The 24,166-nt window shown below is 55.1% G+C and overlaps 7 protein-coding genes and 1 pseudogene across 8 annotated transcripts; 3 read left to right on the top strand and 5 right to left on the bottom strand.

Moving 5' to 3' along the window:
- Positions 1–85: 85 nt before the first annotated feature.
- On the bottom strand, positions 86–2,236 carry CAOG_05331 (hypothetical protein; the record flags this gene model as incomplete). Its single annotated transcript, XM_004346966.1, has 1 exon — positions 86–2,236. A coding segment is annotated over one exon (2,151 nt), but the record flags the coding sequence as incomplete, so codon positions are not given.
- A 136-nt stretch (positions 2,237–2,372) lies between these two features.
- Positions 2,373–4,345, bottom strand: CAOG_05330 (hypothetical protein). The gene is made up of 2 exons (XM_004346965.2): positions 3,720–4,345; positions 2,373–3,547 (listed from the first exon to the last, which is right to left on the bottom strand). The coding sequence occupies exons 1-2, from the start codon at positions 4,056–4,058 to the stop codon at positions 2,618–2,620; spliced, it is 1,269 nt and encodes a 422-aa protein (XP_004347015.1). The 5' UTR covers positions 4,059–4,345; the 3' UTR covers positions 2,373–2,617.
- Positions 4,346–4,832: 487 nt separating this feature from the next.
- CAOG_05329 (hypothetical protein) lies at positions 4,833–8,685 on the bottom strand. The gene is made up of 3 exons (XM_004346964.2): positions 8,185–8,685; positions 6,090–7,553; positions 4,833–5,958 (listed from the first exon to the last, which is right to left on the bottom strand). Exons 1-3 carry the CDS (start codon positions 8,555–8,557, stop codon positions 4,979–4,981), a joined length of 2,817 nt encoding a protein of 938 aa, XP_004347014.1. The 5' UTR covers positions 8,558–8,685; the 3' UTR covers positions 4,833–4,978.
- Positions 8,686–8,719: 34 nt separating this feature from the next.
- CAOG_05328 (hypothetical protein) lies at positions 8,720–9,453 on the bottom strand. Its single transcript, XM_004346963.2, has 3 exons — positions 9,252–9,453; positions 8,989–9,146; positions 8,720–8,904 (listed from the first exon to the last, which is right to left on the bottom strand). Exons 1-3 carry the CDS (start codon positions 9,445–9,447, stop codon positions 8,782–8,784), a joined length of 477 nt encoding a protein of 158 aa, XP_004347013.1. The 5' UTR covers positions 9,448–9,453; the 3' UTR covers positions 8,720–8,781.
- A 281-nt stretch (positions 9,454–9,734) lies between these two features.
- Positions 9,735–10,708, top strand: CAOG_05327 (thioesterase superfamily member 2). The gene is made up of 4 exons (XM_004346962.2): positions 9,735–9,937; positions 10,033–10,111; positions 10,237–10,352; positions 10,431–10,708. The coding sequence occupies exons 1-4, from the start codon at positions 9,762–9,764 to the stop codon at positions 10,603–10,605; spliced, it is 546 nt and encodes a 181-aa protein (XP_004347012.1). The 5' UTR covers positions 9,735–9,761; the 3' UTR covers positions 10,606–10,708.
- On the bottom strand, positions 10,662–16,402 carry CAOG_05326 (xanthine dehydrogenase; annotated as a pseudogene). Its single transcript has 6 exons — positions 15,902–16,402; positions 15,453–15,534; positions 12,073–15,358; positions 11,506–11,882; positions 11,009–11,410; positions 10,662–10,932 (listed from the first exon to the last, which is right to left on the bottom strand).
- A 1,119-nt stretch (positions 16,403–17,521) lies between these two features.
- On the top strand, positions 17,522–20,345 carry CAOG_05325 (tyrosine-protein kinase Src42A; the record flags this gene model as incomplete). Its single annotated transcript, XM_004346960.2, has 5 exons — positions 17,522–17,803; positions 17,949–19,204; positions 19,288–19,885; positions 19,962–20,037; positions 20,104–20,345. The coding sequence occupies 5 exons, from the start codon at positions 17,522–17,524 to the stop codon at positions 20,343–20,345; spliced, it is 2,454 nt and encodes an 817-aa protein (XP_004347010.2).
- A 1,466-nt stretch (positions 20,346–21,811) lies between these two features.
- CAOG_08877 (hypothetical protein) lies at positions 21,812–24,166 on the top strand (the record flags this gene model as incomplete). Its single annotated transcript, XM_011272230.1, has 2 exons — positions 21,812–21,979; positions 22,988–24,166. Coding segments are annotated over 2 exons (1,347 nt in total), but the record flags the coding sequence as incomplete, so codon positions are not given.

The raw sequence follows: 24,166 nt of genomic DNA, 5'->3' as shown, positions 1-24,166 counted from the left end.
AGGTGGTTCGCCATGGCAATCGCCCAAAGCACATGGAGAACAGGACGACACCCAGGGAAAACAGGTCGCTCTGAGTTGAATACGCCGCCGGGAATTGGCCGGTGGCAGCATCGACAGCTAGCAACTCGGGCGCAACAAACTCGAGCGTGCCGGTTGCACCAGTGCGGTTTCGCAAGACGGGCTTGAATTCGTTTTCACACTCGCCGAAATCAGAGACGAGCGCTCGCATGCGGCCGGTGAGCGAGCGGCGTCTGGCTGCCGCCGATGAGGCCGCAGTTCCTTCAGAATTGTTGTCGGAAGTGGAAGCCCCGCGGCCACCGGCATCCTCGTCCTCGGCATCAATGGTGAGGAGCATGTTCTGCGGCTTGACGTCCCGATGAATAATACCATGGCTATGCAAATGGTGCAAACCGCGGGTAATGTCCAGGAACAGCCGCAAAATTTCTTCATCCGGTAGATATCGCGCGTGCGCGGCCAGCGGATCGGGGTTTGTATCGTCTTGCGAGCCTGCGGTGACTGCGGCTGCGGCCGCGTCCAACCGCTTCCGACGTGCTGCAGCTCGGATGGCGCGGGGAGACTCCCCAACGTGGGACGAAGATGCGTCAGCGACGCGGGGCCGGGCCCATAAATACTGCGCGAGATTGCCCGCATTGGCATAGTCAATCAAAATAAACAGACAGGGCACGGCGGGGCCGAAGGGCGTGCTCTGGTGCATTTCACACCAGGCGTGCTTGTAGCCAATAATGTTGGCGTGGTGCAGTCGATTGAGCAAGTGCACTTCCCGAAGCATGCGCAGCAGCCACGGCTTGCGGTCGCCCACCGGGACCTTCTTGACAGCATAGTGCCCCAAGAACAAGTTGTCAATTTCGTGGCGACACTTGAACACTTGGCCGCGAAGGCCAGAGCCAATCCGTTGCTCCTCGATGAAGAATCGCTTGTAGTAGCCCGTGTTGAGCGCTGCTTCCGGAAGAAGATCGTCGTCGTCGTCGTCGTCGTTCTGCACGTCTGCGCTGGCTTGGCTGCCTGTAGGAGCGGCGTGGAGCGGCTGTGCGGGTTGACTTGAGCTTGCGGCAGATGACTGACTGGAGGACGCGGCCAGGGAGGGAAGAGGCGAAGGATGGGTGGCAGCAGCAAGCAAGCTAAAGTAATTTGGATCTGCATGAATGTGGCGACCGACGGGCACCAAATCGCCCATGGTCAATGGAGCAACCTGCACCCGCGAAGAGCTCGCCGCCGCCGCCGATGATGCTGACTGTTCGCCAGAAACGGCGTGTGGTGTTTGGTGGTGGGTGCCTTGCGGTGCAGCAAGTCGCGGCAGATGAGAATTGCGTCGAACAAGCATGGTTTCGGATTGTAGAGCATCTGGTAGTGAAATGGATGTTGTGCGTGCAGCAGCAGCAGGAGTCGGCGATGCGCGGCTGCGGCGGCGGCGTGACCAAACATGTCCACTTCGCAAACTGACGTCCTCGTTGTCGCTTTGGCCCGATTCGTCATTGACATTGACATCATCGCCGCTATCTCCGTCAGCGTCTCCACTGTTGAATGCAGAAGACGATCCCGAGCCCACGCCAGACGCAAACGCAGAGTCGGGTTCATCGACATCCTCAGCCATCCTCGCAAACAAGCGGAATCCAGCCGGAAGTCGTTGATGGCACGTCGGGCATGTCAGAAGCCGCGTCGGGCTGTCATAGCGATGGTGGTACATTCTGTAATTTGGGTTGGACATGGCAGAATGACCTGGAAGCACAATTTGACCAATCTCGCTCGAATTGTACTCGGACAGTGCGGACGACGCAGCTTGGCCTGGCAAACGCTCATGCGACGATGATGATGCATGTTGCATTGAAACGGGAATGAGGGACAGCGCAATGCTTGGCAGATTTGTCCCAGACATTGTCGACAACGACGAGGCAGATTGTTGAATGGGAGTGGTATACGCCGAGGAGGACGACGATGCGCTTGGAGCAGCTTCCGCCGAGTCCCGCGACGGAACAGACGTCAGCAAGTTGGACGACATGGGAATGTGCATCTCGAGCCGTGAGAGTGGCTGGACGGCGAGCTGGCGACTGGCAGGCTCGTACAGGACGATTTGACCCTGCGCAGTGTCGTGACGTATAATCACCCAGCCAAGGCCTTCTGGCAGCGGCATCGACGCAGTGCCGGGACTGGCATCCGGTGCCATTGGCTTGTCGGGCGCAGCGGCGGCAGCAGCAGAGGGCGCCTGCCGATGCGGCATGGCTGCGAATGACACGTCGAAGATTGACTTGGCAAGCTGAATACAGGACTGAAGGACATGACACTGACTGGGATAGGCATGGCGCAATGCAATGTCGCAAAAGTGGTACCGTTGATGGACAGCTGGAACGACAAAATGACATGAATCCCAAATAATATTAATTGACAACGGCAGAAATCCAACTGACACCAAAAACAATCAAAAACCTCACTAAGCACTCAACACGGGCACACACAAGGGTGGGCAGACGATGCGTCCAAGCAAAACCAGCAAAGAAGAGGAAATACCAACGCAGACTCGCGCGGGAATTTCCAAAATCACAACGCAGCCGTGCTTGGATCAGCCACCTCGTCTTTTTTTTTTCTTTTTTTTCTTTTTGCCTTAATGCCCGAGCGCTGCAGCTGATGCCGCAATGCGCATAAAATACAACGAGACAAAGACCACCACGATGGCAAGCAGGAGCCAGAGGAAGCCGTTGCTTTGGCGCGATTCGCGGTGAACAATTTCGCGGAGCATCTCGACCTCGAGCCGCAACCGCTCGTTCACGGTCGGCGCATCGAGCAGCTTTTGCTTTTGCTGGAGCGACACGGGCAAAAACCCTGCGGCCCAGTAACTAAATTTGAGTGGAGATTCGGGCAGACTCTTGATGCGCCGTGACGGTCCAATGAGCGCCGAAAACAGGTTGAGTCGTGACCAGAAGGTTGAGTTAAAGTAGTCTTCCAGCAAGACGCGCAGTCTTAGGCACAGCATTTCAGCCTCGGCGTCAGGATGGGCTCGCGGGTCGACGTTCATGAGCGTGGCTTCGGCAACGGCCGAAACGCCTGCGTTGCGCGGAGCCCGCTCCTGCCCAAGTGCTGGCGTGCCTGGAGCAGCAGCCACAGCGAAAGTGCCGCCGTCCACAGCCGTACTGCCTGTGCTGGATGCATTCGCAAGCGACGCACTGCTGCTGCCTGAAACCATGCGCTCAATATCGGCCTCTGCATCAATGTCGCGCACCGTGGCATAGACGAGACCATCCGTGCCGGGCTCTTCGCACACAGACTCGATGCGGAATCGCTTGACGCCCTTGGCATGAATGTACCATCGGCCGTCGGGCGTTTCGTGCGCGAGCGTGATTTCTACCAAGCATCCTGCCGACCCCACCACCGACTGTACGCTGCCGGTCTTTGGCAGGTAGACCACTCCGAACACTCGCGATCCCCCTTCGTTGCAGCGCTGTGCCAGCAGCTTGTATCTTGACTCGTACAAGTGTAATGAGAGCAACGCGAACGGGAATTGGACCATTTCCTCCACAAAAAGTGGGATTCGCATCTGATTTTTTGTAAGTTTGTTGCGATTGATCCACCCAACAAGAAGAAGAAGAGGACAAGCAAGTGGAAGTGTGGGGGGGGGTTAGTAATATGCACGACCATTGCGTTCAATGCAATGCATTGAAGTGGCTTTTTTTCTTTTTCTTTTTTTTTTTTTTTGTTGGCCATTTTACCTTCTTGTCCTTGCAGTCCTGCCTGAGCTCTGAGATGCGCTGCTTGCAGACGTCTGGGTAGAATGACTCGACGATGCGCTGGAGCGTGACGTTGGTCGGGTGGTCTGGCGCCAGGAAGCACGGCGCGCGGCACAGCGGGCAGAGCTTCTTGTACTCGAGCGCGCTCGCGAGGCAGTTGCGGCAGTACGAGTGCCCGCACGTCGTCGTCACCGGCTGGAACAGGGCTTTGAGGCACAGCGCGCAGTCCAGGAAGGCCTCCAGCTGCTGCGGCTGGGGCTCGGCGTGATGCCGGCGGAGCGGAGCCAATGTGGTGGCAGCGGAAACGTCGTTGGCTTGCATCGTCCGGCAGAAGGGGGTCCCTCAACGGGTTTTCTTGTTTGCTGATTGGAAGAGAGAGTTGAAAACGAGTGTGTTTGGCTGGACGGAGGAAGACACGAGTGCGGGAAGGGGGAAAGAGGGAAACGGGGTAAAGGCGCGGGATTGAGAGATGAACAGGCTCTCACTCGCTCACTCGCTCGCGCTCGCTCTCTCTTCACAAGCTGTTGCTGTTCAGGAACCTCGCAGAGAGTGAAAATGGAAGGCGCGACGGTGCTGGAAAATGATGAAGAAAGGAAAAGAAAGGAAAATAATAAAGACTGAAAAATAAAATAAAATAAAAAATAAAACAAAATGCAAGCATTGGCCGACAGCGCTGTGATTGGAGGAAAAAGGTCGCGCTTTGGAAACACAGCGATGCTAGCGGGGGGTATGTTGAGTGATGGGAGAATTTTTGGGGTTTGGAGATCAGAGGAGATTTTTGGGTTTGGAGAGTGAGTAATGCACTTGAGATTTGAGGATTGCCCATGTTGAGAAATGGGAAAAAGGGGGGGGGGGAAGACGAAGGAGGAAGGAGGCGGAGGAGGGCAAAGGTGTGGCGAAACGCTCAGCTTTTCAGACCTCAAGCAAGTTTCGCGAAAGTGTGTGCTTAATAGTAATACACTTGCGATCCGAAAGTGCTCTGTTGTCGAGAAAATTAAAGGGGGACGAGGGAGGAGGGAAAGGAGGAGGGAGAAAAAAACAAGTGGCTCAGCTTCTCACATCAAACCTCCTTACGCGAAAACAACCACGTCGAACTACACTCAACAGGTATATATATACACAGGGTCAAACAACCAACATCAAACACACCGCGGCAGCCAAACACAAACTAGCGAGAGCCGAGAAAAAAAAAATCCGCCAAAAACACAAAAACAAAACATTCCAACAAACTTTCCTGTGGCTTAGCATGGCGCAGTCACAAAGGCAATCTCATGCAGATCAAACGACGCTCCGAAGGGCATGATGTCGGTAAAGGCGACAGCAAAGAGCCAGTCGGTGTTCAACCTGCCAACACCGTCCATGGCCGAAAACGGTACAAGGACGGTCATCCAGGTGTTGGGAATAAAGTCGGTGGCTCCGCCGACAAAGTACTGCTGCAAGGGTGCCGTGTACGTGTTGCCACGGCCGTCGTTGCCGGTGGCGGACTTGCCGGTCTGGACGCTGAGGGTCATGGAGGTTCCTGGGTTGGCGCGAATCACCACACGCACTCCCGTCACGCCGGCCGGATCGACCTCGTACGAAAAGTCGGGATTCCACAGCATCGAGTACCAGCTCGAGTCGCCACTGGGCGACGTTCTCAGCGAGAGGATGCCATTCGCAAAGTCGTGCGTGAGACTCGCCATGGATCCTTCGTCGCCACAGTACTGGTTGAGGTCGTTGTACCAGGTCGTGATGTAGCGGAAGCTGTTGACAATGAGGGGAATGCGGGGATTGCTGCAGGTGTAAACGGGCGAGACAGGCGCAGGCGGCAGCTCGGAATCGACAACGACGGGCGGTGTCTGGTCCGGAACGAGACCGACGCGCGCGGAAAAGTAGGCAGTGGCATTGGCCGGGAGACTGCTAATCACCACGCGGTTTCGGTAGATGGCTGAGGGACCGCACACCGGGCACTCAAAGCTCGCCACACGGTCGCTAAACTCGAGGGTCAGGTCTTGCACGTCGCCACCTGGCGCGCCAAACAGGTTGCCAGAGTAGGTCGAGCCCTGGTAGAGCCCAGTCACGCGAACCTTGTTCCGGAGCTTAAACCACGAGCCGTACTCAATCATGCCCATGTTGTACTTGATGCTCTGGCTCTTGGCGTAGTTGAACGCGTCGACCATGGCCTGTCGCTTGGCTGCCAGAATCGAGTCATCGCGAGGTCCCGACCCCCATCCGTCGTGGTCTACGAGAAAGTAAAACGGCATAGTGTAAGTGAGCCTTTGTTTGCAAGCACAGCATTCACACAAAAATCCCAAATCCCATGTTTTCCGTCCGTTGTATTTTTGTTTTTTTTGCTGTTTTTTGGTGCCCCACCTAGAATCACCGTCATTCCGTTGTTGGCCTTGTTCATGAGCTGCAGGCGCTTCCAATTGTTCAAAAACCACTTGTAGCTGGCTGGCTGCAAATCATAGCGGACGCCATCTGTGCCTACGAGACCGTCCTCTCCGGAGAGCGGGAATTCCAGCAAGTCAACGTGCTGGAAGACGTAGACAAGCGGCTGGCACAGCTTCAAGTCGATGGGAAGGTTGCACGGCAGGTCGCCCACGGCCACGCTACTGTCGACGACCATGCCGGCCTGTTCGAGGACGGGGTACTGGTTGAGATGCAGCTGCAGGTACGGCGATCGGAATCCGAGCATTGGCTTGCCAGTGATGGCCTGAACGAGCTCGTTGTTGACCAAAATCTCGCTGTAGAGCGCCGTGCCGTTGACATCTTCGTTGAGCGTGCCAACGTAGCCGGACTCGTACGTGTCGGACGGCGTGCCTTCGACCAGGTTGTTGAAGCCGGCGACATGCGAAACCGAGTGGCCTCCCAGCGGGCACTGACCCAGGCGACACATTTCGCGAAGGGCGGTCGGGTCGCGCGAGTGAATGTTGGTCGTTGTCTGCGAAAAGAACGAGACGCGCGGACGAGGGTTGTCCACCTGCAGCAGGGTCTCGACAAAGTCAAAGACCGTGTCCGAGTAGTCGTGCGTGTCGCTGGTCAGGATGAGAATGGAGTCGGCCTCGCCGGGAACAGTGTGCTTGATGATTGAGTGGCCTTTGGTGCCTTCGTGCAGGGCCGAGCGAATCATGAGGCCGAGAACATCAATGGCCGGGGAGAAGCAGTTAATGTAGCACCGGGACCCGACATACCACCACATGTCGTGCGCAAACGCGTAGACCGAGCCGGTGCCCAACGTGCGCCGGGTAATGGCAGTGCCGGCGACCGTGGTGCCCTTGTAGGCAGTGGCGAGCGACACTGTTCCCGCGGCCGGCTGGAGCAGATTCAGCTGGTGCGTCACGTTGGCACTCGAGCTCACCATCAAATCGAGCTCTTCAAACGAGTCGAGCGAGTGGAGAAGCGGAACCTGAGCGTCAGTCGAGTAGCGAATGAAAAAATAGTCGCGCTCGTTGCGTGTGCCAGTGATTCCCAGCAACTGGTTGAGGTTTGGGCTGCTCGTCGGGAAGAAGGACATGATGACGCCTCCGAGGAAGACAAAGCGCTCAAACTCTGCCAGGCGCTGAGTGTTTAGAAACTCGGTCGAGGGCGAATCCACGGAAAAGATGACAAGCGAGTACAGATCGCGCATGATGGGCAGCTTCGTGTCGGCCATCGCTGCAGTGGTGATCAGGTCGTATTCAATGCCACGCTGCTCCAGAGCCATCATGTACATGTTGGCGCCAACACCAGACAAGGCGTCGTCGTTCGATGTGTCGTCGCCGGTGATGGCAAACACGGCCGCGCGCGAAACGTACACTTGGTCGCTGATCGGGACATTGTCCACCTCGCCGTCACCTAGATTGTTGTCGAAGGTTTTGCAAAGGAGATTGGTGAGATGTTTTTGTGGTTTGGGGTTTTGTGTATGTAGAACGGCTAATCGTGACAAGGTAGACAGAAGGGAGAAGTGTTGTTTGACTCATCTGCGTCAGTGCGATCAATTCCCCACGAACGTGCCGATTGCTCCAATGACCACGATCGAGTTCTGTCGATTCCCATGAGTGTGATGACTTTTCCGTTGACTACTGTAGGATGGACACCTGCCGTTTGTTTTCCTACTTTGGGTTGCACATGCCCGTTTCGCCCAAAGTGTGGCGCAGTGTCACACAGCTCACGCACACGTTCAGATTCGAGAATGTACTCGCACCTACTGTGGAGGCGTCCCGCTGGTTGATGACGGGCACACAGAGGGGTGTTGGCTGGCCTTCGGCGGATTGTGTTCCCACATCCTATTGCTCCATTTTTAGAGTTTGTTTGGGTTCCTCCCACCAACTTTTCCCAGAACTACTTATCCAAAAACAGCTTGGGAATGCGTTTTTGGCTGTGCCATTTTCCTCCAACACCCCCTCGCCGTCCCACCGATGGGAACTCGAGTGCCTCAGAGTCAATCTTTTGCATGATCAGACGCAAAAGCAACTAGCCAACTTACAATCATCATCAAGGCCGTTCAAGCTTTCGGGAAGTGGCTTGGGTCCGAGACAAGCCCGTGTGTTTGCCGTTTGCAGACTGCAATGATAGAAACCCTTGCTGCATTCGCCGAGCAACGAAGAAATCGTGCAGGCCGACGCCTCCGACTGGTCGATCACATCGATGCGGCCGTCGCAATCGTTATCAATTCCATCGCATAGAGTTTCAACATCCTGATACGCAGCATCGCCTGCGACCGGACAGTTGACGGGCGCGCCTGCAATGTAGGCTGCGACGACATGGCGCGGGAAAGTCACTCCCACGCAAAACAGCACAAGTGTCGCGACGAGAATCGCGGGCAACCTCTGCCGAGGAGAGCGAGCACTGTGTACCATTGCTGTTGGAGACAGTTTGGCACTGCAGTGGTTTGAAGGAATTTGGATGAGGGGAGAGTAAGAAAAACAAAAAAAAGAAAAACAACAAAAGAAAAGAAAACTGAACGACGGCGAAAACAAAAAACAAAACAAAACTGCGTCAAAAAGCTCAAAAGGAGGAAGGACCGATTGAATAATATATTAACTGTAATGGGGAATGGCGCAAAACCACGAAACCGCTGGAACTAGTAGCTCTGCGGCAATCGGGAAGCACTGCCGAGCATTTGCTGCATGGCAACCATCTTGGCACGATGTTGTGCGAGCACGCGCGTCTTGGTAGCAATTTCATCTGCCATTGCTTCATTCTCCTAACACATCCAAAGAAGTACCAAAACCAAAGCGTGAGTACTTGCAAGCACACTGACCCACGAATTTCTATCAAACTCTTTTACCAGTTGCAATTGTACTAGCGGATCTAATGTTTGGTACTTGACTTGCAGTTGAATAAAGTACGTTTCCAATTGTTTTGCAATCCCAACCAGGTCGAGTACTGCACGATCGACCGTCCGTGCATGCTGAGCGGTTTGGTCTGCGGCGCCGACAAACTCGCCTAAATCCACCCAAGCATCGCCCATTCAAAAGTAAGCACAATTGCATCACGTTGGATATTTTCAAAGTCCGGTGATATGCCAGACGAGCATGAGCATGCTGGTACCTTGGGCAGAGGCGGCCAGGTACTGCGACGTCGGCTGCGCGGCGGCATGGTGCTGCTGGTGGCTTGCAGCAGACTCTGCATCGTGTGTCCGTCCATTGCTTGATGCTGGCGGCTGTGGTGGCGGTGCGCGGATGGCGGGAGTGCAGCACGCTTGGAGCGCAGCTTCGAGCTCGTCGACAATGGAAGTCGCAGCCATTGTCAGAAACTGAGACTGGGCTGATGATTCAGAAATGGCGAATCTAGATCGCTAATCAATATTACTTGAAATGCATGACTAGTATTCCGATCTGCTGTGGGTGGGTGTGCGGGGGCTGCGATCATCAAAACGAGCAGTTCATGGACAAAATCTCAGAAGCAACCTCTGAGACTCATACCCGACTCCTTCCCATCCAGTCGTCAGTCACTCTAATGGACCATGAACACAAAACCACTGAATTTGCATTGAGTTTGCCATTGTATTGAATTGTATTGCAGTCTTCTTCATTCTCAGTCTCATTCTCAATCCAAATCATGCTCCGCAGCGCCTTCCGATCATCCTTTGCCGCACTCAGCAAGCACGCTGGTCCTGTTGGCAGCGCCCCTGCATCTGCGCCCGCCGCAGCCACGGCGTCCAACCCAGATCTGCTCGACCGATTGCAGCAGGCGATGAAGTTCATTGCCGATCCTGCAAACCCGGGCTTTGACTCGTAAAGCCAGAGTTCAATAACGGAGCAAACATACGAGTGTTTGCTAACTGGTGACTCACTATGCTATTATTGAATGTGTTTTGTTTGTTGTGTAGGAATCTTCACGGACTCGAAATCACGCACGCTGAGGAAGGTCGAGTTGTCTGCCTGTTCAAGCTCACCGAGCACCACACTGTAAGATCGATCAGATGCAAGCACGAGTACTGGCAGCATAGAGATACAGTGCCTTGTTATATTGTTTTGAGTGTTATTACGGCGGTTGTTGGCCGGCTTTCGTTTCACCCAAAATTTTGTTGCAGAATCGCATGGGAAACCTGCACGGCGGTCTGAGCGCCACAATCGTCGATATTGTCACCACTCTGGCATGCGTCAGCAAGACCAACCATCCGGGTGTGAGCACCGACCTGAATGTTACGTGAGTGTGAATGTTCAATTTTGCGCTTGAAACGCAAGCTCCTTTCGCCTGACTCGCTCCTTTACATTCGAAAAACAGCTACCTCAACCCCGCCACGGTTGGCGACACCATTCGCATCGAGGCGTCCGTCATCAAGGCTGGCGGTCGCCTTGCCTTCACGGCCGCCGACATTCTCCGCAATCACGACAATGTCATTGTTGCCCACGGCCGACACACCAAGTACATGGCTGGAGGTGCCCACAAGAAGGCATAAGGTGCATTTGTTGCTTCAAGAAGCGCATGTGTGTGCAACTACTCGGTGCTCGGCTGTCTGGGCAGTTAAAACAATGTTCAATGGAAACATTACAAAAGCAAACAAAATCAAAATCGCAGAAACGCAGACTCGAAATCGCAAGAGCAAACGAAGCGTTTTAGACCACAACATTCCAGCGGTGCTTGTTGACAGGATCGTCGAAAGCAGGGACGGGGAATGGCTTGGTGAAGTCGTCGAGGCATGGTAAAGTCGTCGAGGCAGGCCATGCGGATGCGTTCGACCGTAGCAGGGCTGTCAAAGCGGAAGAACTCGGTAGAATTGATATCAAGTGAGCAATCACAAGTCAAAACCCGAAAAAAAAAAACAAAAAAAAAACACCAACAAAACCATCTCTCCTGCGTACCGGGCAGATGCAACAGCATCGCGGATGGCGTAAAACACACTGGCAGCCAGGAAGAGAGGAGGCTCGCCGACAGCCTTGGAGGCATGGATGGCATACTCGTTGCCGGAATCCTTGAGCAGATGCACACGGAAATCCAGAGGAATGTCCATAAAGCCGGGAATCTTGTACATGCCTGGGCCGCGCGTCCACAGCATGCCCTTTTGGGACCAGTGGCTCTCCTCGAGTGTGAAAAGACCCATCCCTTGGACAAAGCCACCTTCCACCTGACCAATATCGACGGCGGGGTTGAGCGAGTGACCGACGTCCATGACCACGGTGCAGTGCAGCGTTGTGGCATCGCCGGTCAGCGTGTCAATCTCGACTTCGGCAACACTGGCACCGTACGAAAGATAGGCGAAGGGTCTAGCAGAGGAGTCGACGCATTCAGCGAGGTGAGCATTCCGTCACACAAAAACAAGGCCTTCACAAAAACCAAAATTGCCAGAGTCTCGACGTACTTTCCAATGTTGTTCTTAAAGTCGTAGCCAATGTTGGGCGTGGCGTAAAAGCCAGTAGATGAGAGCGACACGCGATCCACATACGCTGCACGAACCCAGTCAGCAAAGGTACCGGTCGGATTGGCTTCCTTGAAAGGCTTGAGGCGACCGTTCAGCGTCTCGCATGCATTCTTGACGGCCATGCCGTTCAAATCGCTGCCGGCGGAGGCAGCGGTGGGAGATGTGTTGGGCACCGTGCTTGTGGAAGTTTCGGTGACGTGAATCATGGACATCGGGATGCCCAACTCGCGGGAGGCAACCTGAACCATCTTGGTGTGCAGACCTTGGCCCATTTCAGTGCCTCCATGAGTGAGCAGCACCGAGCCATCGGTGTAAATCTGAAAGGAAGAAGCCAAAAAAATAGGTACCAAACGAGGTTTAGAAACACACACACACACACACACACACACACACACACACACACACACACACACACACACACACACACACACACACACACACACACACACACACAACACACACACACACAACACACACACACACACGCGCGCCCGAACACCAACCGACCTGAACAAGAGCACCAGCTTGGTTCATCAGCTTGAGGGTGAAGGAAATGCCAAACTTGGTCGGCACGGCGGCGAGACCCCGCTTGCGCCAGCGGTTGACCTTGTTGAAGGCGTCGCAGGCTGCGCGACGCTCGGCAAAGTGCGCGCTCTCACGAGCAAACTTCCAAGTCTTCTCGACGTGGCAGTCGGTGAGCACTTGCGTGAAATGCGTGCGGTCGCCCTCGTGGTAAAAGTTGAGCTCGCGCACCGCATCCACGTCCATCTTGAGCGCGGCTGCGAGATGCTGCATCCAGGCCTCGACAATCATCATGCCTTGCGGCGCACCAAATCCACGGAAGGCCGTGTTCGACGGGAGGTTGGTCTTGCAGACAAAGCCTTCACCACGCACGACTGGAATGTTGTACACGTTGTCGATCGAGAACAGAGCACGCTCCATCACAGCAACGGACAGGTCGAGCGAGTTGCCACCGTTGCTGTACATCTTGACGTCGACGCCGCAGAGCTTGCCTGCGCGAGTCGCACCCACGCGATACTTTGCATGGAAGGGATGGCGCTGACCGCTGGAGCACATGTCCTCGTCACGGTCGAGCATGATGCGCACGGGGCGGCGCGAAAGCTGTGCTGCAACGGCCGCGGCGCACGAGACGTAGATGGAACGGGTCTCCTTGCCGCCAAAGCCGCCGCCCATGCGCTTGACGCGGCAGTTGACGCGGTTGTAGTCCACGCCAAGGACCTTGGCAACCATGGACTGCGTCTTCATCGGGGCCTGGGTCGAGACAAACAGCTCCATCTCGCCGTCTTCGCGGGAAGGAACGGCAAGCGTCGCCTGGGTTTCCAGATAAAAGTGCTCCTGACCACCCATGTGGAACTCGCCCTCGACCACGACCTCGGCCGCGGCAATGGCAGCGTCAACGTCGCCCGTTTGAATCTTGTTGATGGGCGAGTAGTACGACTTGGCCTCGATGGCGTCCAGAATGGAAATGACGGCCGGCAAATCCTCGTACTCGACCTTGACCTTGCGCGCAGCCTGCTGAGCCTCGCTCTGCGTTTCGGCCAAGACGATGCCAATGACCTGGCCCACACAAGTGACCTCCGTCTCGGCAAAGCACTCCTCGTCAATGACAGCCGGACCAATGTGGTTGCTGCCGGGAATGTCCTTGGCCGAGTAAAAGGCAAACACGCCAGGCATCTCGAGAGCAGCGCCGGCATCGATCGATCGAATGTTGGCATGCGCACGCTGGCTAAACACGAGGGCGCCGTACAGCTCGTTGCCATAGCGGGGAATGTCGTCCACATAGATGGCTTCGCCGGTCGCTTGCTTCAATGCCGACATGTGGCGGACAGGGTCGCCCACTTGGTCATTCGGGTTGGCGTGCTCCACCGGGCGTTGGTACTCTTGGATGCTGCTTGAAACGGGGCGGTGTGTGCGCTCGGTCGCGCTGAGAGCTCGCGGGTCGGCAGTGGGCGCAGCAACGTTCGAGCCGTTGACCGCACCATTGACAGTGGAGGCACCAGCGACAACAGCAGCCCCATCAGATGCGTCGGTTGGGCCGTTGTTGGCGTCCACGTCTGTGAGCAGACGCTCGCGGAGTGACTCGACCACCATCAGGTAGAACTTGAAGAAAAAGCTCGTGTTCAACGAGCGACGATACTCGACCATGCCGCCGGGAGTGCTAATGCCGAGAGGAAAGTCCTCCGCAAGGGCAGCACAGCCCACCTGGACGATGGATTCGTCAAACACACGATTGACGAGTGCCTCGCTGGTCTTGGGAGACAAAACTGTCGTGGGTGCCATACCACCGTACGACAGGGCAATCTCACGAATGACGGGAACGAGCTCAGTAGTGTCGTTGCTGGCGGCAGAGCTGCTGCTGTTGCTGCTGCTGCTGCTGGGAGCTGGCGCTGCTGCTTGGACCTGGGCAGCAGGCACCATCTCTAGCAGGATGCGCATGCCCGCGTTGACGATCGCAATGTCGTCCTCGCGTCGCTTGGCCTGCTTGAACGCCTCGACAAACTCAAAGTCGCGGGTGTAAGGGATGGTGATGGCCAGCATGATTTCCGTCGGCTCGAGCAGCGTTTGGCGGTAGCCCTTGTAAAACTTTGAGAATGGCACGTTGCGCTGTCCGCCAGTGGCCGAGGCGAGCGTGAGAGTGCAGCCCGCGGCCATGAAAATCGGGTTGAGGTCGGAGATGGGCGAGGCGGTGACAATGTTACCAGCCACGGCGCTCACATTCCGGATCTGGTGGCCGGCAAACCAGCGCAGGTTCTCGACAATCGCACTGAACGTGCGTGTCTGGTAGCGAGGCAGGGTCTCGCACAGATGGCTCATGTAGTCGCCGAGATCGGTCAGCGTGACGGATGCGCCAACCCGAACACCTGCACTCGAGTGCGTAATCGTGTTCAGCTCGGGCAGATGCGCAACGGAAACCAGTGTCTTGTAGATTTGGTGCTTGAACTTGACCTCAATGCCAATTTCCGTGTTGCCGCACACGAGGCGAGCGTGCGGATGCTGGTGCTTGATTTCCAGCAGCGCAGGCAACGACATTGGCTTGTACCACGCGTACGTTTCGCCCTGGATGTGCAATGCGCGCGTGTTTGTCGCGTGAGTGGAATTCATGAGCTCTGGCGGGAAGATGAGTTCTTGGGAAGGGTCGTAGGGGGCAAAGTCCAAGCCGACGAGCAGCGCCGACGGGCCATGGAACGTCTTGCGCTGGCCGTCAGCAGAGGCAGAGACGACAACGGATGCGGCCTTGCCATCGGTGCCGCAGTCGTTGGCGCTCGAGGCAGGTTTGTTCCGGCAGCAGTCGGCACCCATCGGGCAGGACGAGGCGCCGGCAGAGACAGAGACATCAGGCTGCGAGGCATCGCCATTGACGGATGCAGGGTGCGGTGTCGACGTCGTGGCGGCAGCAGCGAGCGTTGCAGCGTCGCCGTTGCCGTTGGCCATGTGGCACTGGGCATGCTCCGAGTCGTCAGTGCAGAATGTCTTGAATGCGTCGAGAATGGGTCGGTACCCCGTGCAGCGGCAGAGGTTGCCCTGGAAGGCGTCCTCGACGAGCTCGGGCGACGGATTGGGGTTGTTTCGAAGCAGCGTGTACATGGACATGACAATGCCAGGTGTGCAGAATCCGCACTGCGAGCCGTGTGCCTTGGCAATGCGCTCCTGGACGGGGTGCAGCTTGGTCGAGGTGCTGCCAATTCCCTCAACCGTCGTCACGGCCATTCCGTCCATTGCACACATTGGCGCGAGGCACGCGTTTGCAGATCGGTGAACGATACGCTTTGCTCTGTGTTCAAAGAATATAACAAGATGATCAAAGTGAGGGTGGGGTGGTTGGTGGTGGTGGTCGCGCGAGCAAATGTTTTCTCATGCGAACTTACGAATGGTCGTAATGCGAAAGCATCACAGTGCACGCGCCACAGCCTCCTTCTCCGCATCCAAGCTTGGTGCCAGTGAGACCGACTGTGTTTTGAGGACAAAAAGCAAGTACACAATTTGCAAAAGACACACAGCCGTCGATATTGAATGTGAGAGGCGCACATGTGAAGATCACAAAAACCAAGCAAAAGTCATGGATTCAGTGCGTCAGTCGAGCAGTCAAGAAAGGTCAGCAAGGCAAAACACCTCCAAGCAAAAGTCACTCAAACATATGAATGCGATAAGAAGCACAACAACATCATCCCAAAAAAAAAAAAAAAAAAAAAAAAAAAAAAAAAAAAAAAGATCAAAAAACGTCATAAACCCGCCGCCCAGCATTGCGCATTCAACACCCAAGTCCCGAAAGCAAAGACCCGAGCAAGGAGGGGGGGGTGCTTTTGCACAAACTCACGCTTGGTTCGAAGGTAGGTGAGGAGCGTCATGGTGGGCTCTGGGCGCTGCTCGGTAATCTTCCTGCCATTGACAAAGAACACGACGGCGGTGCGCGCGTCCTCCTCCTCCTTGCGCAGGGCGAGCGGCGCACTGAGTGCGTAGAAGTCGACGCCAGCAGCAAAGGCGTCTTCCATCACGGCGGACGAGTTGGAAGGGTCTGGGGTCATGATGCCGCTGTGAGGCGCGCTGCCGTGGCGCGGGCTTCCATGATGGCTGGCGTGGTGGCTGCGATGGCCCCCTCCGCCGCCGCCATGACGCGGCACGGGCGATCGCGAGTGCGGGTGCGGGTGCACGTGAACACGCGGGTGTGAGCTCATGAGTGAAGGCACAAAGAAACGAGCACAAAGGCAAAACAAGAAACAATAGAAAGAAAAGAAGAAAAAAAAAAAAAAGTGTGTGGCGCGACATTGAGCAAAAACGCTGCTTTCGAATGCAGCCGAGTCATCGTGTCGACGAACGAGCAAAGAAGTGATTGATTTTGTAATGAACGAAAGGATGCACACTCGCAAAACGGCTTCGTCCCGGGACGCACAATCGACGGCAACATCCACCTGTTCAGAGACAACGCACTCGCAATCGAGCCCGACTCTCCAAAAGATGATTCTCGTCGACCAAAATGTTGTTAGCACCCCAGACATCAAATCTGAGCTGCAAATGTTTGACGAGAGCTGCGTACGCCAGTACCAGCGGCGCAGCTCAGCGAACTTTTGTTGTTATGATGGTGCGGTTTGAAAGCACAAAAAAGGATTTTGGTTTTTTTTTTTTCGGTTTGTTTTTTCTAGGAAAAGCAGTCCTGTTTTCGTGTTTTTTGTTATTTTTTTTTTATTTCATTTTGTCGTAAGTCTCAACAACCAGTAGCACGAAGTTGGCGACTTGCCGGGACTGCACTGCGATTTTGCTGCTGGGGAATTGCCAACTGCTGCCGCGTGGGTGCTCCTTTGGGGGAAGCGAGCGGGCGAGCGGGCGAGTGGGCGAGTGGGCGAGCTTTGTTTATGAGCTTGTGGTTGAGCCTCAGCACTCCTCTTCCTCGCGCTCTCTCTCTTTTTCTCTCTTCGTTCCCAGAACGGTCTTCTCCTCGCGCATTTCTACAGTCAGAGAGTGTGAGAGACAACTGAGGTCGGAGGCGCACTGCAAGGAGCAGCCTGCATGCATCGAAGCCAATCCCGGTGCTTTTGCTCTCATTTCAGCAGCGGAACATGGCGGGCTTGTCTCGGCCCGTTTGCGGCCGTGCTGGTGGCTGCGTCATGGATACACGTTGAGTGAGACCCATTGCACTGCCTGTCGACGATGCCTCGTGATGCTGCCATTCGGTCACAGCCGCAAACGGCAACGGAGATGGCCCCCGTCGTGGTTGCTAGGAAGCGCAGTCTGTTCCCTGTTTTCCGTTACCCGGTCCCCCTTCCTCCCCTCTTTGCTGACGACGAGTTTGGTTCTTTTCGTTCTTACGGATGTGTCGCTCTGTCTCGCTCACCTAGATTCTAGACCATCGTCCTTCGGGCAAAGCCTCACCAAGCTCGTTTTCGTTGCTTTGCTGTTTTTGTTTTGTTCTGCTTGTGCCTCTGCTCACTCGCTAGCAACCATGCTGAAGCGAGTAGCCTGCACATTGATTTCGCTGGTGCTACTGGCTGGCATTGCTCGCGCCGGGCCTGGAACGCTCAGACTGAAATTCTATGGGGTGAACGGTGATGGCTATGATTGTGATCAGCTGTTCGGGAGCTGTGACTTTGAAGTCCAATCCATTTTTGCATACACCACAAGTGCTGGTACGACCACCCAAAAAGTTGGTCTCGGCGAAAAATCCAACAATAATTCGCCTCGCTGGAATTATGTTTTTAACGCAACGGATTTCCCCACATTCTCGGTAAGTCCCCTTGTTTGCTTTTCGAATGTGGTGGCAGCGTTGTGTCGTGCAATAAGGTTTTGGTGGTATGGTATGTCTCCTGGTTTTTGTGGTTTTGGTCTGACCTTGGAGTTGCTTTTGTTGAACTCGTGGGCGTCTGGCACAGGGATCCATCACTTTCAGCATTGATTTGATTGAAAACGATTCGGATAGCAATGGTGAGACTGACGACTACGGTGCGGTTACGTACAACGTTGCAGTCACTGCAGGTGCTGCAGCAAAGGATGTGACTCTGGGTGGCTTTTGGTACGTGAACAACGTCTACATCAACGTGCAGTTCACCTGCAGCCCCGAATACTATGGCGGCACGTGCGACACCCGATGTTCGACAAACTCTGGCAACTGCAACAACTGCAACTCCGCGGGTGCCTGTACCGCCTGTGCCACTGGCTACTCTGGTACTGTCTGGCCTTGCACTCTAACTCCCAACTGGTGCACCATTCCCGGTACGGCTGTTGGCGGTGGCACGAGAAGCTGTGCCAACACCATCAATGGTGTTTGCACAACCTCCTGCAATAACGGCTACACACTTAGCCCTGGCACGGCAGCTTCGACGACGTGCCTCTCGTCGCGGGCGTGGTCTTCAGGCAACCCTGGCGTCTGTGTCGTCAACAACAATTACTGCACTGCCAAGGCAGCTCCGACGAACGGCCAAATGTCCTGCACAAACTTTTTCGCCTTGAATTCCGTCTGCTCCTTCTCTTGCCGTTCTGGCTATACCTTTGCTGGATCTTCCTCGTTCACTTGCAACAGCAACACACAAGCATCCGGATCCTGGTCTGCTGGCACAGACCCAACGTGCACGCCCATCACCAACTTCAGCCCAACAGTCCCGAGCGGTGCCACCTCGTTTAGCACCACCGAGAGTGCCGAGGTGCCCATTGCTTCCATCGTTACTGCATCTTCGGCGTCCATTGCCTCACAAGCGTCGGCAGTTTCTGCGTCTGTTAGTTCTGATACCTCGGTGCTGTTGGCTTCTGTTGTATCAACCGCATCGACATCTGCTGCATCCGTTGCATCCTCCATTGTGCAACACAGCAGCGACACCCAAGCCTCATCTTCAGCAGCTGCCGTCGCTGCTGCTGTTGCTTCTGTTGCCGTTGTTGCGATAATTGCAGCGGTCTTGATCGTGCTGCGACGCCGTCGATTGCAACGACGTTCGGCTGCGCGACCGAAAAACGCTGTCAAAGACACTGCCGGCCCCGTCTATCCGACGCCAGAACCGACGGACTCTGCCAATCCCATCTATCACGAGGCTTCGGAACTGACAGGCTCCTCCATGCTCCATTCGACGCGAGCTCATAGAGCGGAGGGCAGCTCATCAGCTTACGCCACAGCCGGCCAAAGGCAGCCAGAACCTTTGTAGCCGGCCAAAGGCAGCCAGAACCTTTGTACCAAGCCATCCCGACCGCCCCGCCAGAAGAGGTGGTCTACGACTATGAAAGCGCCTATGTTGCTGGCAGCAATTCTCGTCGCGTTCGTGAAGGCTTGACCATTGTGAAGCACCTTGCCAGCGGAAACTTTGGCGATGTGGCACTGGGTCAAGTGCCGTTCAGCGGCTTGCCCGAACGAGCGCGAACCTTGCTTGGACCTGCAGCGCCCGAAACCGTGCAGGTTGCAGTCAAGTCGCTCAAGTCTGATGCAGACGAGAAATCCCGCAAGGACTTTGAAAGCGAGGCGAAACTGATGGCACCTTTTGTGCATCCGAATGTCGTGCGTCTGCTTGCGGCTTTGGTCGAGTCAGAGCCCCATCTCGTTCTGCTCGAGTTTGTGCAGTACGGCGATTTGCGTTCACTGCTGCAAAAGTCCAAAAAACAGTCATTCAAGTGGTCTGAGAACGAGCAAATCCATGCGATTCGCCAGATTGCACTCGGGATGGAGTATCTGGGCACGCTCCACTTTGTGCACCGCGATCTCGCTGCTCGCAACTGCCTTGTGGGGCAAGGCATGGTGGTCAAGATTGCCGATTTCGGACTTTCTCGCGAGCTGGCCGACGAGAATGATTACTACCGCATGGAAACGCGTGGCAAACTTCCCGTGAAGGTGGGTCAATGGCTGCTTTGGAAGGGTTGCGAGTTTGATACATGTATTAATTCCGTTGAATCCACTTGTATTGTAGTGGATGGCGCCAGAGACAATGACTTTCCGAAAGTTCTCGTCCATGTCCGATGTTTGGTCCTTTGGTGTGACAGCCTGTAAGTATCGCAGTGTTCTGCTAAAGTTAGCGCTTGTATGTCACTTATCGCGGTGTTTGGTTGCAGGGGAATGCTGCTGTTACGGAGAAATGCCTTACGGCAAGTTGAGCGGTCGGGATACCCTGGCTCATGTGGAAGCTGGTGGTCGACTGCCGCAGCCGGAGTACTGCATGCTCGAGCTCTACAACATGATGATGAGTTGCTGGAACATGACACCGGAGTTCCGACCGAGCTTTTCTCAGCTCGTCAAGGTGCTGGCAGGGTTTCAGGATGGGACGACCATTCGCGAGATTGGCGCAATGGTGTAAACGCGCAAACCAAAATGATACGCGTGTTTTTGTTTATGCCGGCCCAAACATGCTCTTTGACGCAGTAGTGTTTGGGCGGCGTAGAAGGGATTCCTTGCGTTTGAACTTTCTCTATAACATTGTCCTTGTTGATGATTGGTACTTGTCTGCTCATACAAAGGGTTGCTTCTTTGACCAAACGTTCTTCGTAACTTCTAGTCCGCTCGTTTGCGTCAATTTCTACGCCACAGTTTCGCGGTGAAGGTTGAGGACAATCCTTCTGCTGTTCTCCACGCAACGTTCGACAGCTCGAACTTGGAGAGCTCGAGGTGCTTTGCAACAGCACAACTGCTACAGACCCCGCCCCATTTTACTCTCTGGCTACAAAAGGAAACAAAGCTGCTGGCAGTGTCGGAAGGCTCGAAACGCAGTCGGAACACGAAAATTGAAAGTCGCCAGTCCCGTTCTCCAAGACGCCGAGCACTTCCTTCAGTGGACCAGAAGAGATTCGGGTACTGGAAACAATTCTACGAGGGTTGGCGGGTTCGAAGTCGACTCGGAAACCCGGCACAACGTCGATGGCTTTGGCGACTTGAGCGACAATGGTTGCTAGCGTGATGCCCTTTTTCGCTTCTACCAGCCAATAAATCAAAAGTTCCACCACTGGGTGATTCACAATATAATTTCAAGTCAATTATATAGTGCGAACGTGCTCTTGCGTGCGTTGGGAGCGACAACAAACAAGGTCAATTTGAGTAAAATTCTCGGAGTTGGCGGAGCGACGATCGCCCATCAAGCCACACCTCCGCCCTCGCTTACTGTGATTTTCCTATCATCTATGGTGTTGTTGTGTTAAAAATCAACGGTTTGGGCGAAGTTCATGACAAGAATGAACGCTAGGTCGACTAAAAGGTATGCTCCAATTTTTCCACAAGCGATAAAACCAAGTGAAGTCAAGTCTCGCCAATCCCGTTCGCCTTCGTCCCAAGTGCACAAATATTTCACACAAGTAAATTAGAAGTGGAGCGGGGGTTGAAGAAGCCAACAGGACAATGCTGTGTCATGGGCAACTGGCGATTGTCGCTCTAACTGACAACAAACTCGCCTTCTCGCGACCTGGTCGATTTTCATGCCCTATTTTTGCCATGGATTATTGATATCTATGGTATACTATCATAAAATGGTGGAATGGGAGAGAATAGGCCTCACGGGAATTGGAAAAGCGAGCGGAGGGCTTCAATTGACCAAAAACCAAAAAACGAACAAAAAACAAAAAAAAAGGTACCCACTCTCACAGATCTAATGTGCCTCTTTCTCGTTTCTTCCCATCTACGACAAAAAACAATTTCATGCACAAAAAGGAAAAGGAGAGCTATTCTGAATGGCACACCTCGAACATCTTGTCCATGAAAACCAGCCAACCAAAACTAAAACTCAACCTTCAGTCTTTGTTTCACCGCCAACAACCCTCTTTGTCATATCAAATCATGGCGGCCCCGACGCCGATCGAAATCGCCAACCAGTTTGTGCACTTGTACTTTACGTACCTCAACCGCGATGCCATGCAACTGCACCGGTTCTACAAGCACAACTCGAGCTTCACCCATGCTGAGGAGAGCCAATCGTCAGATCAGCAGACCTACGTCGGCGTAGAAGTAAGCTACCATTTCCTTCGCGTCAGCGTTTAGCTTTCGTATCGATTTTGTTTGCTTTTTGGTCGCTCTGGTGATACGTGTTTTTTTTTTTTTTTTTTTTTTTTTTTTCGCTTTTTGCTCTTTTCGCGATCGTTCTGATTGCTGCTGTCGCTGCGGGCTGCGGTCGCCTGTTTCTCGTGCATGCCCCGCTTCCTGATTGCCGACTTGCTGCCATGGTGCGCCGCGACGACTGATCATCATCAACATCACCAACATCATCATCAACAGCGAAAACGCTTCATCTTTTTTTTTTTTTTTTTTTTGGGATTTTTTTTCGATTTTTCCATGTGCTTTTGCATTGGCAGCTTTTTTTTTTTTTTTTTTTTTTCCATCCATCTTTCGCTGCGTTTCTTTGAGCTTCGATCTCGTTTTTCATCTTCTTCCGTTCTCTGCGTTCAATCCAAGCCCCGTTCTTCCTTCTCTCTGTCTTCAACCACCCCAACATCCCCTTCCTTGCCGCCTTCTCCCACCACTGCGACTCGTCAACCCCAGCGGACCTGTCAACGATCGCCTTTCGTTTTTATTTTTTTTTTTCCACATGCGTTTCAAGATCTCGCTTTTTTTTTTTTTTTTTTTTTTCCCTTTTCCCCCCGTTCTTCTTGCTGCTGCTGCTCGTCGATCGCAGTCCGCTGCACGAGTGCGAGATCCAAGCGATGCCATCTGCATGCCCACTCGCTGCATACGCAATCCCCGATGCCGTTCGCTCCAAAACACACTCTTCGCTCTACAGTGACCTTTTTTTTTTTTTTTTTCGATTCTGGAGTCGATCTCTGTTCCCCCGTTGTCGATGTCATCCTGCTGTTACTACGTCCCTCTTTCGACTGATCTCCATAGCAGCGACACATTCATTGCAACCGTTCACCCGGATTGACAGAGTGACCATCCGTGATCAAAAGATCGCCCCGTTTGACTGTTTCAGCCACACTCTCACTCACTGCTTGTTTTCTCTCTCTCTCTCTGAACCAATAGGCGATCAAGAACAAGATCGAATCGCTCAACTTTAACGATCCCCGCGCCGTCGTGCTTCGCATCGACGCCCACCAGACGGTCGGCGATGGTGTGCTCGTGCTCGTTACCGGCACCCTGTTCATTAACAGCCTCCCGCGTCGCTTTGCCCAGACTTTCCTGCTTGCTCCCCAGCAGAACGGCTTCTACCTGCACAACGACGTCTTCCGCTTCCTGAAGGAGGACGACGCTGTTGACGTGGTTGCTGCTGCTGCTGCCGCCCCTGCTCCCGTTGCCGCCCCCGCCCCTGCTCCCGTTGCCGCCCCTGTTGAGCACAAGGCTCCCGAGCCCGTTGCTGCTGCCCCTGCCCCCGTTGCTGCTGCCCCTGTTGCCGCTGCTCCTGCTGCCGCTGCCGCCCCTGCTCCTGTCGCCGCTGCCGCCCCCGCACCCGCACGCGTTGCCGAGCAGCCCAAGGCTGCTGCTGCTGCTGCCGCCGCCCCCGCCGAGCAAAAGCCCGCTCCCTCTGGCCAGCAACAACGCCGCCGCCCTGCTCCCGCTGCCGCTGGTGCCGCCACCACTGCTGCCGCCCCGGCTGCCGAGAAGCCCGCGCCCGTCAAGCCCACCTCGTACGCTGGCATGGCTGCTCAGCCCGCTGCCAAGCCAAAGGCTGAGAAGCCCGCTGCTCCTGCCGCTGCCCCTGCTGCCGCTGCTGCTCCTGTTGCTGCTGCTGCCGCTGCTCCTGCCGCTGCTGCTCCTGTTGCCGCCGCCGCTACTGCTGCTGCCCCGGTTGCCGCTGCCGCCACTCCTGCCGCTGCCACCAACGGCACCGAGCGTCCTCCTCGCACCCAGGCCCCGCGCGCCGCCCCCGGCAGCTCCCTGTTTGTGAAGAGCGTCCCCGAGAACACCACCCAGGCTGATTTGACTGCCGCTTTTGCCTCGGTCGCTGGCTTCAAGAGCGTCTCGGCCCCCAACGCCAAGGGCAACTTCTTTGTCGACTTTGACACCCCCGAGAACGCCACCGCTGCCCGCACCACTGGCGTCTCTGTCAAGAACGTTCCCCTTGCGCTCGAGGAGAAGCGCGAGCAGCGCCGCGACGCCCCCCGCGGTGATGACCGTCGCCCCCGTGGTGATGGTGCCCGCAACGGCCCCCGCGACAGCGCTCCCCGCGAAGGTGGCCGTGGTCGCTCCTTCCCCGGCTCCCGC

Source organism: Capsaspora owczarzaki (assembly GCF_000151315.2).
Source record: "Capsaspora owczarzaki ATCC 30864 unplaced genomic scaffold supercont2.8, whole genome shotgun sequence".
In the NCBI taxonomy this organism is placed as follows: Eukaryota; class Filasterea; order Ministeriida; family Capsasporidae; genus Capsaspora; species Capsaspora owczarzaki.
Note: the sequence above shows the minus strand (reverse complement) of the source record. Positions and strands in the feature narration are given on the sequence as shown.

What these genes read in the sequence shown, in the direction of transcription:
- CAOG_05330 (XM_004346965.2), bottom strand. Translation starts at nt 4,058, where the DNA reads ATGCAAGCCAACGACGTTTCCGCTGCCACCACATTGGCTCCGCTCCGC. An exon ending in AGGACTGCAAGGACAAGAAG is followed by an intron (nt 3,548 to 3,719) that starts GTAAAATGGCCA and finishes ACAAAAAATCAG; the next exon opens with ATGCGAATCCCACTTTTTGT.
- CAOG_05329 (XM_004346964.2), bottom strand. Translation starts at nt 8,557, where the DNA reads ATGGTACACAGTGCTCGCTCTCCTCGGCAGAGGTTGCCCGCGATTCTC. An exon ending in GAACGGCCTTGATGATGATT is followed by an intron (nt 7,554 to 8,184) that starts GTAAGTTGGCTA and finishes ACAACAATCTAG; the next exon opens with GTGACGGCGAGGTGGACAAT. An exon ending in CGGAATGACGGTGATTCTAG is followed by an intron (nt 5,959 to 6,089) that starts GTGGGGCACCAA and finishes ACTTTCTCGTAG; the next exon opens with ACCACGACGGATGGGGGTCG.
- CAOG_05328 (XM_004346963.2), bottom strand. Translation starts at nt 9,447, where the DNA reads ATGGCTGCGACTTCCATTGTCGACGAGCTCGAAGCTGCGCTCCAAGCG. An exon ending in CCTGGCCGCCTCTGCCCAAG is followed by an intron (nt 9,147 to 9,251) that starts GTACCAGCATGC and finishes GGGTGGATTTAG; the next exon opens with GCGAGTTTGTCGGCGCCGCA. An exon ending in CGCTAGTACAATTGCAACTG is followed by an intron (nt 8,905 to 8,988) that starts GTAAAAGAGTTT and finishes TGGATGTGTTAG; the next exon opens with GAGAATGAAGCAATGGCAGA.
- CAOG_05327 (XM_004346962.2), top strand. Translation starts at nt 9,762, where the DNA reads ATGCTCCGCAGCGCCTTCCGATCATCCTTTGCCGCACTCAGCAAGCAC. An exon ending in GCAAACCCGGGCTTTGACTC is followed by an intron (nt 9,938 to 10,032) that starts GTAAAGCCAGAG and finishes TTTGTTGTGTAG; the next exon opens with GAATCTTCACGGACTCGAAA. An exon ending in AGCTCACCGAGCACCACACT is followed by an intron (nt 10,112 to 10,236) that starts GTAAGATCGATC and finishes ATTTTGTTGCAG; the next exon opens with AATCGCATGGGAAACCTGCA.